Below are 13,998 nucleotides of genomic sequence, written 5' to 3'. Positions count from 1 at the left end.
CAGCCGGACACTTCCTCCTTTCTGGCAGACAGTTACTCCTGGCTTGGCGGACACTTCCTCCTGCTACCTGTGCACAGTGCTTCCACTTCCCCCTGGCTGGCGGACACTTCCTCCTGGCTGGCAGACACTTACTCCTGGCTTGGCGGACACTTCCTCCTGCTACCCGTGCACAGTGCTTCCACTTCCCCCTGGCTGCCGGACACTTCCTCCTGGCTGGCAGACACTTACTCCTGGCTTGGCGGACACTTCCTCCTGCTACCCGTGCACAGTGCTTCCACTTCCCCCTGGCTGCCGGACACTTCCTCCTGGCTGGCAGACACTTACTCCTGGTTTGGCGGACACTTCCTCCTGCTACCTGTGCATGGTGTTTCCACTTCCCCATGGCTGGTGGACACTTCCTCCTGCTACCGGTGCACAGTGCTTCCACTTCCCCCTGGCTGGCAGACACTTCCTCCTGCTACCCGTGCACAGTGCTTCCACTTCCCCCTGGCTGGCGGACACTTCCTCCTGGCTGGCAGACACTTACTCCTGGCTTGGCGGACACTTCCTCCTGCTACCCGTGCACAGTGCTTCCACTTCCCCCTGGCTGCCGGATACTTCCTCCTGGCTGGCAGACACTTACTCCTGGCTTGGCGGACACTTCCTCCTGCTACCCGTGCACAGTGCTTCCACTTCCCCCTGGCGGCCGGACACTTCCTCCTGGCTGGCAGACACTTACTCCTGGCTTGGCGGACACTTCCTCCTGCTACCCGTGCACAGTGCTTCCACTTCCCCCTGGCTGCCGGACACTTCCTCCTGGCTGGCAGACACTTACTCCTGGCTTGGCGGACACTTCCTCCTGCTACCCGTGCACAGTGCTTCCACTTCCCCCTGGCTGCTGGACACTTCCTCCTGGCTGGCAGGCACTTACTCCTGGCTTGGCGGACACTTCCTCCTGCTACCTGTGCACAGTGCTTCCACTTCCCCATGGCTGGCAGACACTTCCTCCTGCTACCCGTGCACAGTGCTTCCACTTCCCCATGGCTGGTGGACACTTCCTCCTGCTACCTGTTCACAGTGCTTCCACTTCCCCATGGCTGGTGGACACTTCCTCCTGCTACCTGTGCACAGTGCTTCCACTTCCCCCTGGCTGGCGGACACTTCCTCTTGGCTCTTGGACACTTCCTCCTGGCTGGCGACACTTCCTCCTGCTACCTGTGCACAGTGCTTCCACTTCCCCATGGCTGGCGGACACTTCCTCCTGGCTGGCAGACACTTCCTCCTGGCTGGCTGACACTTCCTCCTGGCTGGCGACACTTCCTCCTGCTACCTGTGCACAGTGCTTCTCTTCCCCATGGCTGGCAGACACTTCCTCTTGGCTGGCAGACACTTCCTCCTGGCTGGCGACACTTCCTCCTGCTACCTGTGCACAGTGCTTCCACTTCCCCATGGCTGGCGGACACTTCCTCCTGGCTGGCAGACACTTCCTCCTGGCTGGCTGACACTTGCCCCACTCTTGTTGTTACTCTGTTACCAACAACAATGTTTTTCGGATATTTTTCAAACCAAGTTGGGTCAAAGGACCTGGAAGTCGGACGTGCAGTTTCCACGTTAGCCACATGATGGCAGCAGAATACCGTGAAGTTATTTTTAGGAACCATCCTTCCAGTGTTCGTGGGGGAGGGATGGTACAGCCCTGGTTCAAATGCACTTTTCGGGGACTGGGCTGGCCCTGCCCCGACTAGCCCTGGCCCACTTAAAGCCCTGAGTGTCAGGCAGCATCAGAGAGATTCTTGAGCCGAAAGAGTCCATTGTTATAGATCCCTAAAGAGCTTGTCTTGTGCCTGAGTGTTTCTGAAAGGTCTTTTGTTCCGTTCCTTCACTGCTCTTCACTAAGGTCATCGTCTCCATGTTCCAGCTCCCCGGCGGTAAGAGAAGAGGACACTCCTGCAGGTCTACGCTTGGGTACCACAGAGAAAGGGTATGTCAGCTTGAGAAAGGGTGTAAAACATGGTGGGGGGCATAAGAAGGGGGGCAGGAGAGGTGTGACCTCCGCTGTCAGGAACATGTGGCACCGATGGCCATCAGACCCCTCGTCGCCAGTGAGTGATGTTCCTGACTCGCTGTCCTAGCGCCATGAATCAGGTGTGACTGGGGGTCACAGATGGCAGAAGTGGTCACTGATGGGAGTGGTGCTCCCCTCTCTGTTCTTCTGTCCTGTGGTAGATGTAGTTAGTATTGGGAACACTGGTAGCTCCCTCTGTCCAGGGCCGGCCTAAGGGGCAGCAGCGCCTTGGGCGAATTTGCGCCCCCCCGCGTGCCTCAACAGGTGGCAGGGCGGAGGGAGGCGGGGCTACGATGTGCCACTTTCTTTTTTTAATTGTTATTAATCTCCTCGCTGTGGCGAGGAGGTCATGATATGAATAGGGTGCATCAGCACCCTATTGTTATTAAATGCGCTGGGGCGCCTACCCCACCTTCTGTCACTATGCAAGCTCGGGGAAGCCCTTGAAAGACTTCCCCGAGCTGGCGTAGTGGGGGGATAATGGTGCCCTTTTGTTTTTAAATGCACCCGCGGCAGTGGGGCGCATTTAATAACAATAGGGTGCTGACGCCAGCAACCTGTTGTTATTAAATGCGCCCACGGTGGCGGGCACATTTAATAGCAAAAGCCCGCCTGCCGCGCCTTCTCCCACTACGCCAGCTCGGGCGAGCCCTTGAAACACTTCCCCGAGCTGGCGTGGTGGGGGGCTAATGGTGCCCTTTTGTTTTTAAATGCACCCGCGGCGTAGGGGCGCATTTAATAACAATAGGGTGCTGACTCCAGCACCCTGTTGTTATTAAATGCACCCACGGTGGCGGGCACATTTAATAGCTAAAGCCTGCCTGCCGCGCCTTCTCCCACTACGCCAGCTAGGGCGAGCCCTTGAAAGACTCACCAGAGCTGGCGTGGCAGGGGCTAATTGCGCCCTGGGGGGGTGGCGCCCTGGCCGATCACCTGGCCTGCCCCCCCCCCCGCAAGGCCGGTTCTGCCTCTGTTCCACCGATGGCAATACCTGGACCCCAGGAGGTCACATCTCACTCACCTGTGTTCTCCCTCCTCTGCAGGGAAGGAGAGGACCTGGCCCTCGCCGCCAAGACGATGCACCGGATGAAGGCCCAAATCCAGGAACTGACGCAACGGCTGCTCCGCGCCGACTTCTACAAGTGCCACATCTGCCTGGTAAGCAGGGCCACACCACACCCGGCATCATGCCAGTGTGCCACCCTCTGTGGTGGCAAGGAACTCTGTGTCATGCTTCCACACCCCTCATCCTCCCTTCAGGGATGGTAAGGGACAGCGCGCCATGCCAGAGAAAAGTGGGTCGCCCCTAAAACATCATATAAGGATATATATTCTGGGGTGTAGCCCACTGCACATCATTAAGGGACCCTGAATTATGAAAGCCAGGCAGAGGCCTCACCCATCTGAGCAATAAACGCATCTTTCGGGAAGGCCCTTAGTAAAGAATGCAAGATAGCATTACAGCAACACAGTAGTGGTTCATGAGCTCACTTATACCAGGCAACCAATCAGTGCACTCCTAGACCCTTTCCTTCCCATGGAACTCAAGAGCTCACAATACGCTGCTCGCCCAAGATCACAAGGTTGCAATGTGATACATTCCCACAGCCCCCTATGCCCAGTGGTTTTAGGAGCCGCATGTGCACCTGTGTGGTCTCCTACCCGCTGATCACTCCTTCTCCTTCTCCTGGGGCCACCTGCCTCCTGGTTGGGGTCCCACGAGGGTCTGTACTTGGTCCACCCTCTGCCGTCTCTCTCAGAAAACTCGTCCCCTCTTTATATTCTCAGATCACCTATTTGCCGACGATCACACAGGCTTCTTCTCCTTGCACTGCTTCATGGCTGAGCTGTCATTCTGTGTCACTAGCGCCTATCCGCTCCCATCACTGGACGGCGCTACGTTGCTTTGGTGTCAATTCTTCTAAAGCTGAAGCGATTTTTCATCAGACCTCCAATGATGGGCCCTTATCTCCTCTCCGTGTCCCCCAGCCCCTTCTACATTGCCCTCTTCTGCAAGACTCACAGCTATGGGGCTGGGGGTTCTCTTCGATGGTGACCTGAAACCTCAGCACTTGATCACCCCCACTGTTATGGCTGTCAGGCTTAACCGGCTAAACCCGCCCCCCCTCTCATCTGTCCCACACCCCCATTTTTCTCAGCGGGCTGGATTACTGTGTCAGCCGCTTCATGGGCGCCCCCTACAGTGTAGACCTTTGCAGCCTGCAGGCTCTACACCCTCCCACGACCCCTGCCAGCCTCTGGGCCCTGCCTTCCCGCTGGAGGGGAGTGGAGGGCCATGCCAAGGCGCTCTTTCTTTAAATGAAGGTGGCATCCATAGTTTATAGTAGCCCCTGCCCGGATGGCTTGACCAGCCAGCCCCTCACACTCACACTCACCCTCCCCAAACCCTCCTTGAACCTAACTACCGGTGTCTGGGCGGTCATTAGGAGTCAAGTGGGTAAAGGGAAGAACAGCGGTATTTCAAATGCTGCCTGCGTTTACCACGCGCTTGATGGTAACTCGTGAGGCGCTTACTGTACGTGGCATTCCAGGGGAAGGCACAGGTGGCAAATAATGCATCATTAGGAGGTGAAATACCCACCAGCATCACAAGCGTGTGTGTCCTTTAAGTGAAAGCGTGCTGCCACATCCCTTGCCCTCAAGGGGTGGGAATGGGATCCGGGGCCCGACTAAACCACCCAGTAAAGGCGATTCTGCTGTATATTCATGCTCGGAAGACAGACTGAGCTAGTGCTCCGGAGACGCCCATAGAGACCCCCACTCACACCTGAGGAGCGGGGGATCAGACAGGGGTAGAGTGAGAAGAACAGGCAGCAGCCTGCGGCTTTCAGGCCGGAGAATAAACAATTGATGCCTATGGAATCCGCCTGTGTTCAGCACTGGAGGAAAGCTGGGAATCCCTGGGAAACTCACACCTGAGGGTCGGGGGATCAGACGGGGGGAGAGTGAGAAGAACAGGCTGGGGGAAGATGGAAGCCGCAGCCTGCGGCTTTCAGGCCGGAGTATAAACAATTGATCCTTATGGAATCCACCTGTGTACAGCACTGGAGGAAAGCTGGGAATCCTTGGGAAACTCACACCTGAGGGTCGGGGGATCAGACGGGGGGAGAGTGAGAAGAACAGGCTGGGGGAAGGTGGAAGCAGCAGCCTGCGGCTTTCAGGCCGGAGTATAAACAATTGATGCCTATTGAATCCACCTGTGTTCAGCACTGGAGGAAAGCTGGGAATCCCTGGGAAACTCACACCTGAGGGTCGGGGGATCAGACAGGGAGAGTGGGAAGAACAGGCTGGGGGAAGGTGGAAGCAGCAGCCTGCGACTTTCACAGAGGAGTAAAAAGAATTGATGCCTATGGAATCCTCCTGTGCTCAGCACTGGAGGAAAGCAGGGAATCCCTGGGAAACTCACACCTGAGCGTCGGGGGATCAGATGGGGGGAGAGTGGGAAGAACAGGCTGGGGGAAGGTGGAAGCAGCAGCCTGTGGCTATAACTCCGGAGTAAAAAGAAATGATGCCTATGGAATCCTCCCGTGCTCAGCATGGAGGAAAGCAGGGAATCCCTGGGAAACTCATACCTGAGCGTCGGGGGATCAGACGGGGGGGAGAGTGGGAAGAAGAGGCTGGAGGAAGCTGGAAGCAGCAGCCTGCTGCTTTCACGCCCGAATAAAAAGAATTGGTGCCTATGGAATCCACCTGTGTTCAGAACTGGATGAAAGCAGGGAGTCCCTGGGAAACTCACACCTGAGCGTCGGGGGATCAGACGGGGGAAGAGTGGGAAGAACAGGCTGGAGGAAGCCAGAAGCAGTAGCCTGCGGCTTTCACACCGGAGTAAAAAGAAATGACGCCTATGGAATCCACCCGTGTTGAGCACTGGAGGAAAGCAGGGAATCCCTGGGAAACTGCTTATGCGGTGGTGGGGGAGTGTCTCCCTGGGACCAAGAACATCCAAGCTTTCTCAGATTGGAAAATCACTTTTCTCTTCCTCGTCCTGTCAAGTTTCCTGCGCTGGTAAATAGCAGACTTCCTACTGCCCTACCCCAACGCCTCTAGAATATAAGTGACCCTGCAGCCCCTTAGAGTGCATAGGAGGATTGTCTAGTTGTGAAAGTTTGGAAACACCACGAGGCTCTTTGAGGGTACAAGTGTCATTGTATTTTGGGAAGCTGGGTAATCCATAGGCGTAGGGGGCACTGCGGGGTCTTTAGGTTGGATAGATCACAAATGAAGCACGAGTTTCTGATTAGGAGGCCAACCTCATGTTGCAAGTCTGAATCCCACATCAGGGCCAATTTAGGCTTTCATGCTTCCAAGGTAAATACATTGAGCGCCATTAAAACATGGGACAATAATAAGACCAGTTATTTCACTGCTTAGAAGCTGCAGGAATCTGAGACAACGTGCTATAGAAGAACAGAAATGTATACTATACTGTGAGGATCCTGGGATGACATTATTAAAGGGCGACAAAGCAGAAAATAGACTCCAATTTCATTGAGGTTAGTTTGGTAGATATTTCATAGCAGCAGCCGCATGGAAGACACTGGAATCGACACCAAGAAGACACTTTAGATAAATCTCGATCCTGAGTGCCAGTACATCACTTTATATAGACCGTGAAATACATTACAGCAAGGCAAAGAATGTATGATTTCATTAAGCAGGTTTTTTCACACTTCTCAATTAGTACAATAGCACCATTATGTGAAAGTGGATGAACTCCAAACTCTTCTGGAACACGCCCTGTACCTTGTGAATGATGTCAGTGCAGCTGTGCTTTTTGATCCCAAATAAATTCCCTTATCAGTGCTTTGAAGCTCTGTCAGCTTGCACTAGGCTGCAAATTAGCTGTGTGTGCAGAATTGTATAAACAAAGGCGTGTGCTGCTGTTAGCACGCGTGTGGATATATTTCCGCTTCCGTGACCCAACACAGAACCCCATCTTGTCAGCGAGCATGGAGTCTTCTAGCAAGGCCGAGATTTCTAGATCAATACAAGGCTTCCCACAGTCCTTCTTCCCATCAGTTTTCACTTACAGACACTTTTGCAACTTAACATTCCATTGACTCCTCATTTCATCCTTCTGCCTTTTTCTTCCACAGGGCTAAAGTCTATTTGATTGTTTCCATCAATGTTTATCAGTATATCTTTTGGTCTCTGCGTGTCTTTTTCTGTCTCTCAATCACTGCATATCCATGTAGCTATTCATTGTTTGTCAATCTTTTTTGTGAGTATACGTAGGTCTGTATATCTGTCTGTGACTACATGAGTCCGAACGTCTTTCTATTTGTGTATTTATCTGCATATACATTGTGTGTGTCAATTTCCTGTCTGTGTGTGTGTCAGTCTGTCTTTCTGTAGCTTGATCTGTCTGTCCATCTATCGATCTGGCTGAATTATTTTTGACGACAAGCATTCTTCCCTTGGCAGGATTCCTATTCAGTGCCCCTCGCCTCCATTCAGTGTTGGCACATACACTGCGAGCAGTGCTGGCTCCGAACACTGGTAATGTATTCGCTCTTTTAAATCAAAGGACTTACCTTTTTCAAACCTGTTGATGTTTAATCAAGTCTATGCAAAAAGGAGGCGCATACTCGTCCTTAGCACTTAAGGGGTTAAAATATATGAGCCGAGAACATTCTCGAATTTAGAACACCTCATAGTAGCCCATACTGACTGAAACACACACACACACACACGCATGTAAATACACACTTTTACACCACACCCAAGGACAGTAAAACAAAAGAGGTGATGGCTGGAAGGTTTCGAATTAATCTTAACCTCTACCATTGCTCCGGGCAACCCTCCAGACCATCGTTCTTCACCTGCCAAGACATTACAAAAGAGGAAAGACCATATGTAAAGCAGGCTTGGTCCCACCCCAAAAGGGGCAGTCCTGAGCCGAGTTACCTGGTCACATTCCTTCTTCACGAGACCACAAGCATCCCCAGACATGTTTCGGCTTCGTTGGGCCTCATCAATGAGGAGCAGCTTGGGTCTCTAGGCCCAACAGGCAAGGGACCCACGTCTGGAGGTCGGGTATGCGCAAACACTGGAGTTACTTTGCGTATCGTGATGGCTCTAAGGTAGCCTTCCGGACCCTCAAAGAGTCCATTAAGATGGGAATTGTGTGTGTGTCTCTCGATCTCAGTGTTATTTATTTCCATGGACATTGCTCCGTGTGATTTCTCCGTTATACTCAGATCTCGGAGATGGGCACTCGTGGGACAGGCGCGATTTCTGCAATTTTGCAAGTGCTGAATTCTGGGTGCAGGCAGAACATTTAATCCTGGCCTCATAATGACTTTCCTAAAGTTATATAAACATTAGGTTTCCAGTCCAGAGCCACATCTGGATGGCAGCTGGATGGCCAAAAATTAACTAGACCAAAACAGTCTTTGTAGATAAAATGGATAAAATGACAAGAGGAGTGTGATCACACGCCAAGTGTGAGACTAGATCCTGCAACAACCCTCCGTCATTGCTGTTCCTTGCCGCAGTAAAGACTATGTAGGAGTGTGATCACGCACCAAGCGTGAGTCTACATCCTGCAACAACTCCCAGTCATCGCTGTTCCTTGCTGCAGTAAACACTATGTAGGAATGTGATGACACGCCAAGCGCGAGGCTAGATCCTGCAACAGCCCTCAGTCATTGCTGTTCCTCGCCGCAGTAAAGACTATGTAGGAGTGTGATCACGCACCAAGCGTGAGTCTACATCCTGCAACACCTCCCAGTCATTGCTGTTCCTCGCTGCAGTAAACACTATGTAGGAATGTGATGACACGCCAAGCGCGAGGCTAGATCCTGCAACAGCCCTCAGTCATTGCTGTTCCTCGCCGCAGTAAAGACTGTGTAGGAGTGTGATCATGCACCAAGCGCAAGTCTACATCCTGCAACAACTCCCAGTCATCGCTGTTCCTTGCTGCAGTAAACACTATGTAGGAATGTGATGACACGCCAAGCGCGAGGCTAGATCCTGCAACAGCCCTCAGTCATTGCTGTTCCTCGCCGCAGTAAAGACTGTGTAGGAGTGTGATCATGCACCAAGCGCGAGTCTACATCCTGCAACACCTCCCAGTCATTGCTGTTCCTCGCTGCAGTAAACACTATGTAGGAATGTGATGACACGCCAAGCGCGAGGCTAGATCCTGCAACAGCCCTCAGTCATTGCTGTTCCTCGCCGCAGTAAAGACTGTGTAGGAGTGTGATCATGCACCAAGCGCGAGTCTACATCCTGCAACAACTCCCAGTCATCGCTGTTCCTCGCTGCAGTAAACACTATGTAGGAATGTGATGATACGCCAAGCGCGAGGCTAGAGCCTGCAACAGCCCTCAGTCATTGCTGTTCCTCGCCGCAGTAAAGACTGTGTAGGAGTGTGATCATGCACCAAGCGCAAGTCTACATCCTGCAACAACTCCCAGTCATCGCTGTTCCTTGCTGCAGTAAACACTATGTAGGAATGTGATGACACGCCAAGCGCGAGGCTAGATCCTGCAACAGCCCTCAGTCATTGCTGTTCCTCGCCGCAGTAAAGACTGTGTAGGAGTGTGATCATGCACCAAGCGCGAGTCTACATCCTGCAACACCTCCCAGTCATTGCTGTTCCTCGCTGCAGTAAACACTATGTAGGAATGTGATGACACGCCAAGCGCGAGGCTAGATCCTGCAACAGCCCTCAGTCATTGCTGTTCCTCGCCGCAGTAAAGACTGTGTAGGAGTGTGATCATGCACCAAGCGCGAGTCTACATCCTGCAACAACTCCCAGTCATCGCTGTTCCTCGCTGCAGTAAACACTATGTAGGAATGTGATGATACGCCAAGCGCGAGGCTAGATCCTGCAACAGCCCTCAGTCATTGCTGTTCCTCACAGCAGTAAACACTATCTAGGAGTGTTTGTGGTGGAAAATACACCACAACTAGTTACTTTTCAAAAGAGATAAACACTACTCAATATGGTATAAAAAGGCACGTATGTCACAAAAATCTGGCAGTGGGATTCCGATCGCAGTGTAGAGAAGGGCGGTGAAAGCTTCAGACTGTTCTTTAGTGCAAATGCAGAAATGGTGGTGAAAACGTGTGAAGCATTTGTGCCCCGGAACAAAAAGCTTCAATGGGTCATCAATCATTTTCTTCGAGAGATGCGGTACCCATTTTAAAACAATATAAAGCTCCATTTCTTCAGGGGAATAAGAATATTTTGTTGCAGCTTTTCTTACAACAAAAGTCCACTCTTGCGCCTCACAACACAAAGAGCTTTTTAAATATGATAGGCGTTCTGTCTCAATCCCTTTGGTAGAGACCACTTTTACAAAGCCAAGAACTCCACTAAACAGCCTCAGGAGGGCAGCACTGAGCCATCATTTCCCATTTCATTGGAGTATGAAGTCCTTTTGTCAGCACTGCCCCAGTCCCTGCCTCTCATCTCACGGAGGGGCCATGGCGAATCCTGCTTCGCCTGGAAGCCCGTTAAGCACTCGCCTAAGAGGTCTGCGTGCAGCTTGCAGGTACCAGTTGGAAGCCTGGCTGGGCTGATTCAGCCCTTCACCCTCTATCATTTAAGGGTGTAATAATAGACATTAAGAGGCGGGGGATTTCGGCGTGAGGTTCTATAGCAACATGTTTCATTACAATGGGCCTCATTCCCAGGTTGGAGGTAGCCATGGTGCTATTAGCGCCATGGCTACCCCCATACTGCATACCGGGTCCGGGTTCCCTAAATGGGGACTTACCGGGTCATTGTAACCTTGGAAGACCCGCATTCCCCATTCAGGGAACCCATCCCCATTCCCATTCGAGCCCCCATAGGGCTCAATGGGAATGGGGAGGGAGCCAACAACGGGCCGTTAATAACGGGCACGTTGTTAGCTCCCTGGTCCTGTAGCGGCTCCCGCTAAGGTACCTCGTAATGCAGCGGTAAGGGGTTAACGGCACCGGCATCCTTACCGGCGCCATTAAACCCTTACCGCCAACTTCAGAATAAGGCCCAATGATTGCTATGGTGGGGGCCAGACGTGAGCCGCCTACACTGGGGGCGCTTGTGGGGTTAGTTGTGGGTGGGATGCTGCAAGTCTGGTACTAGCCCTTCACCGTGAACATGAGTGAAAGGCTTGCACTCAAGCACACATATGAGTGCACTTGTATTTCAGCAGTGATGCACTGCATTATCTATTGCTTTGAAGATGCTTTTGTCCAGCTGGTCTTTTGCCGGACAGATAGTATGGTGAGCTAAGCGCTCGCCCCTGATATCTGTGCACAGCCTGCTGCGGCAGGTTCGAATCCTGGCAGGGTCATCTCAGCCTTTCATCCTTCCGAGGTTGAAAAATTGAGTAACAGTCTGTGGGATAGTGATGCCTTCTGTTATTTCAGCGCTCTGAGGCGTATGGGCGTGTAGCGCTATATAAGAAATACATTATTATTACTAATCACGAACCTCACGTATCCATTCTAGGAATGCAGCGGTGGCATCTTACCGTTGGAGGCATGGTTGCGATTTAGGACGCTCACCTGGACAAGGGAATATGAGCGTCTTTACAGCTACAAGGCATGCTATGGAAACATTTCCTACCCCTGAAGTTCAGGTTTCTGGAAATAATGCAATTGTGTCTGGCTCACAGCCTCTAAAAGCCAATGATGAGACAGAAAGATTGTACCACTGCAAGAGCACAAGGGCTAAAGGGGTGCCGGACCACAAAAGCACGAGGCAGGCGAGTGGGTGCCCTAGTCCTAGTCATTCGCACTTGTGCAAAAGGGCATTGAGAGAATGCATTTTTCACATGGGGAATGTCTGTGCTAATACTTAACGCGCTTGCACTGATAGCACCAACCACTTTCTATGAGTCTCCTGTAATTACCAGGGGCATGAAGGCACACTATAGTCCATCTATTGTAAAGCTTGAGCCCTGCAGGGAGTCTGTGATGTCCCATAATCCGTCTATTGTAAAGCTTTCCCTATGTGAGTGAGCCTTGCAGGGAGTCTGTGAGGTCCCATAATCCGTCTATTGTAAAGCTTTCCCTATGTCAGTGAGCCTTACAAGGAGTCTGTGAGGTCCCCTAATCCGTCGATTGTAAAGCTTTCCATATGTGAGTGAGCCTTAGAAGGAGTCTGTGAGGTCCCATAGTCCATCTATTGTAAAGATTTCCCTATGTGAGTGAGCCTTGCAAGGAGTCTGTGAGGTCCCATAATCCGTCTATTGTAAAGCTTTCCATATGTGAGTGAGCCTTACAAGGAGTCTGTGAGGTCCCATAGTCCATCTATTGTAAAGGTTTCCCTATGTGAGCGAGCCTTGCAGGGAGTCTGTGATGTCCCATAATCCGTCTATTGTAAAGCTTTCCCTATGTGAGTGAGCTCTGCAGGGAGTCTGTGAGGTCCCATAGTCCATCTATTGTAAAGCTTTCCCTATGTGAGCGAGCCTTGCAGGGAGTCTGTGATGTCCCATAATCCGTCTATTGTAAAGCTTTCCCTATGTCAGTGAGCCTTGCAAGGAGTCTGTGATGTCCCATAATCCGTCTATTGTAAAGCTTTCCATATGTGAGTGAGCCTTACAAGGAGTCTGTGAGGTCCCATAGTCCATCTATTGTAAAGATTTCCCTATGTGAGTGAGCCTTCCAAGGAGTCTGTGAGGTCCCATAATCCGTCTATTGTAAAGCTTTCCATATGTGAGTGAGCCTTACAAGGAGTCTGTGAGGTCCCATAGTCCATCTATTGTAAAGCTTTCCCTATGTGAGCGAGCCTTGCAGGGAGTCTGTGAGGTCCCATAATCCATCTATTGTAAAGCTTTCCCTATGTGAGCCTTACAAGGAGTCTGTGAGGTCCCCTAATCCGTCTATTGTAAAGCTTTCCCTATGTGAGTGAGCCTTGCAGGGAGTCTGTGATGTCCCATAATCCGTCTATTGTAAAGCTTTCCCTATGTGAGTGAGCCTTGCAGGGAGTCTGTGATGTCCCATAATCCGTCTATTGTAAAGCTTTCCCTATGTGAGTGAGCCTTGCAGGGAGTCTGTGAGGTCCCATAGTCCATCTATTGTAAAGCTTTCCCTATGTGAGCGAGCCCTGCAGGGAGTCTGTGAGGTCCCATAGTCCATCTATTGTAAAGCTTTCCCTATGTGAGCGAGCCCTGCAAGGAGTCTGTGAGGTCCCATAATCCATCTATTGTAAAGCTTTCCCTATGTGAGTGAGCCCTGCAAGGAGTCTGTGAGGTCCCATAGTCCATCTATTGTAAAGATTTCCCTATGTGAGTGAGCCTTGCAGGGAGTCTGTGATGTCCCATAATCCGTCTATTGTAAAGCTTTCCCTATGTCAGTGAGCCTTACAAGGAGTCTGTGAGGTCCCCTAATCCGTCTGTTGTAAAGCTTTCCATATGTCAGTGAGCCTTACAAGGAGTCTGTGAGGTCCCATAGTCCATCTATTGTAAAGATGTCCCTATGTGAGTGAGCCTTGCAGGGAGTCTGTGATGTCCCATAATCCGTCTATTGTAAAGCTTTCCCTATGTGAGTGAGCCTTGCAAGGAGTCTGTGAGGTCCCATGGTCCATCTATTGTAAAGATTTCCCTATGTGAGTGAGCCTTGCAGGGAGTCTGTGATGTCCCATAATCCGTCTGTTTTAAAGCTTTCCCTATGTCAGTGAGCCTTACAAGGAGTCTGTGAGGTCCCCTAATCCGTCTGTTGTAAAGCTTTCCATATGTGAGTGAGCCTTACAAGGAGTCTGTGAGGTCCCATAGTCCATCTATTGTAAAGATGTCCCTATGTGAGTGAGCCTTGCAGGGAGTCTGTGATGTCCCATAATCCGTCTATTGTAAAGCTTTCCCTATGTGAGTGAGCCTTGCAAGGAGTCTGTGAGGTCCCATAATCCGTCTATTGTAAAGCTTTCCCTATTTGAGCGAGCCCTGCAGGGAGTCTGTGAGGTCCCCTAATCCGTCTATTGTAAAGCTTTCCCTATG

At 51.4% G+C, this 13,998-nt stretch overlaps 1 protein-coding gene across 2 annotated transcripts in view; it reads left to right on the top strand.

Moving 5' to 3' along the window:
* LOC138447874 (E3 ubiquitin-protein ligase Rnf220-like) overlaps positions 1 to 13,998 on the top strand; it is a 160,977-nt gene that overhangs the window by 144,217 nt on the left and 2,762 nt on the right. For both annotated transcript variants that reach the window (XM_069604337.1, XM_069604338.1), the window contains exons 10-12: positions 1,877 to 1,960; positions 3,088 to 3,202; positions 7,490 to 7,564. In XM_069604337.1, coding sequence (XP_069460438.1) covers positions 1,877 to 1,960; positions 3,088 to 3,202; positions 7,490 to 7,564 — 274 coding nt within the window. The remainder of the gene's footprint in view (positions 1 to 1,876; positions 1,961 to 3,087; positions 3,203 to 7,489; positions 7,565 to 13,998) is intronic.

The sequence above is a fragment of the Ambystoma mexicanum genome, chromosome 3q (genome assembly GCF_040938575.1).
Source record: "Ambystoma mexicanum isolate Mex_15411 chromosome 3q, UKY_AmexF1_1, whole genome shotgun sequence".
Lineage (NCBI taxonomy): Eukaryota > Metazoa > Chordata > Amphibia > Caudata > Ambystomatidae > Ambystoma > Ambystoma mexicanum.
Note: the sequence above shows the minus strand (reverse complement) of the source record. Positions and strands in the feature narration are given on the sequence as shown.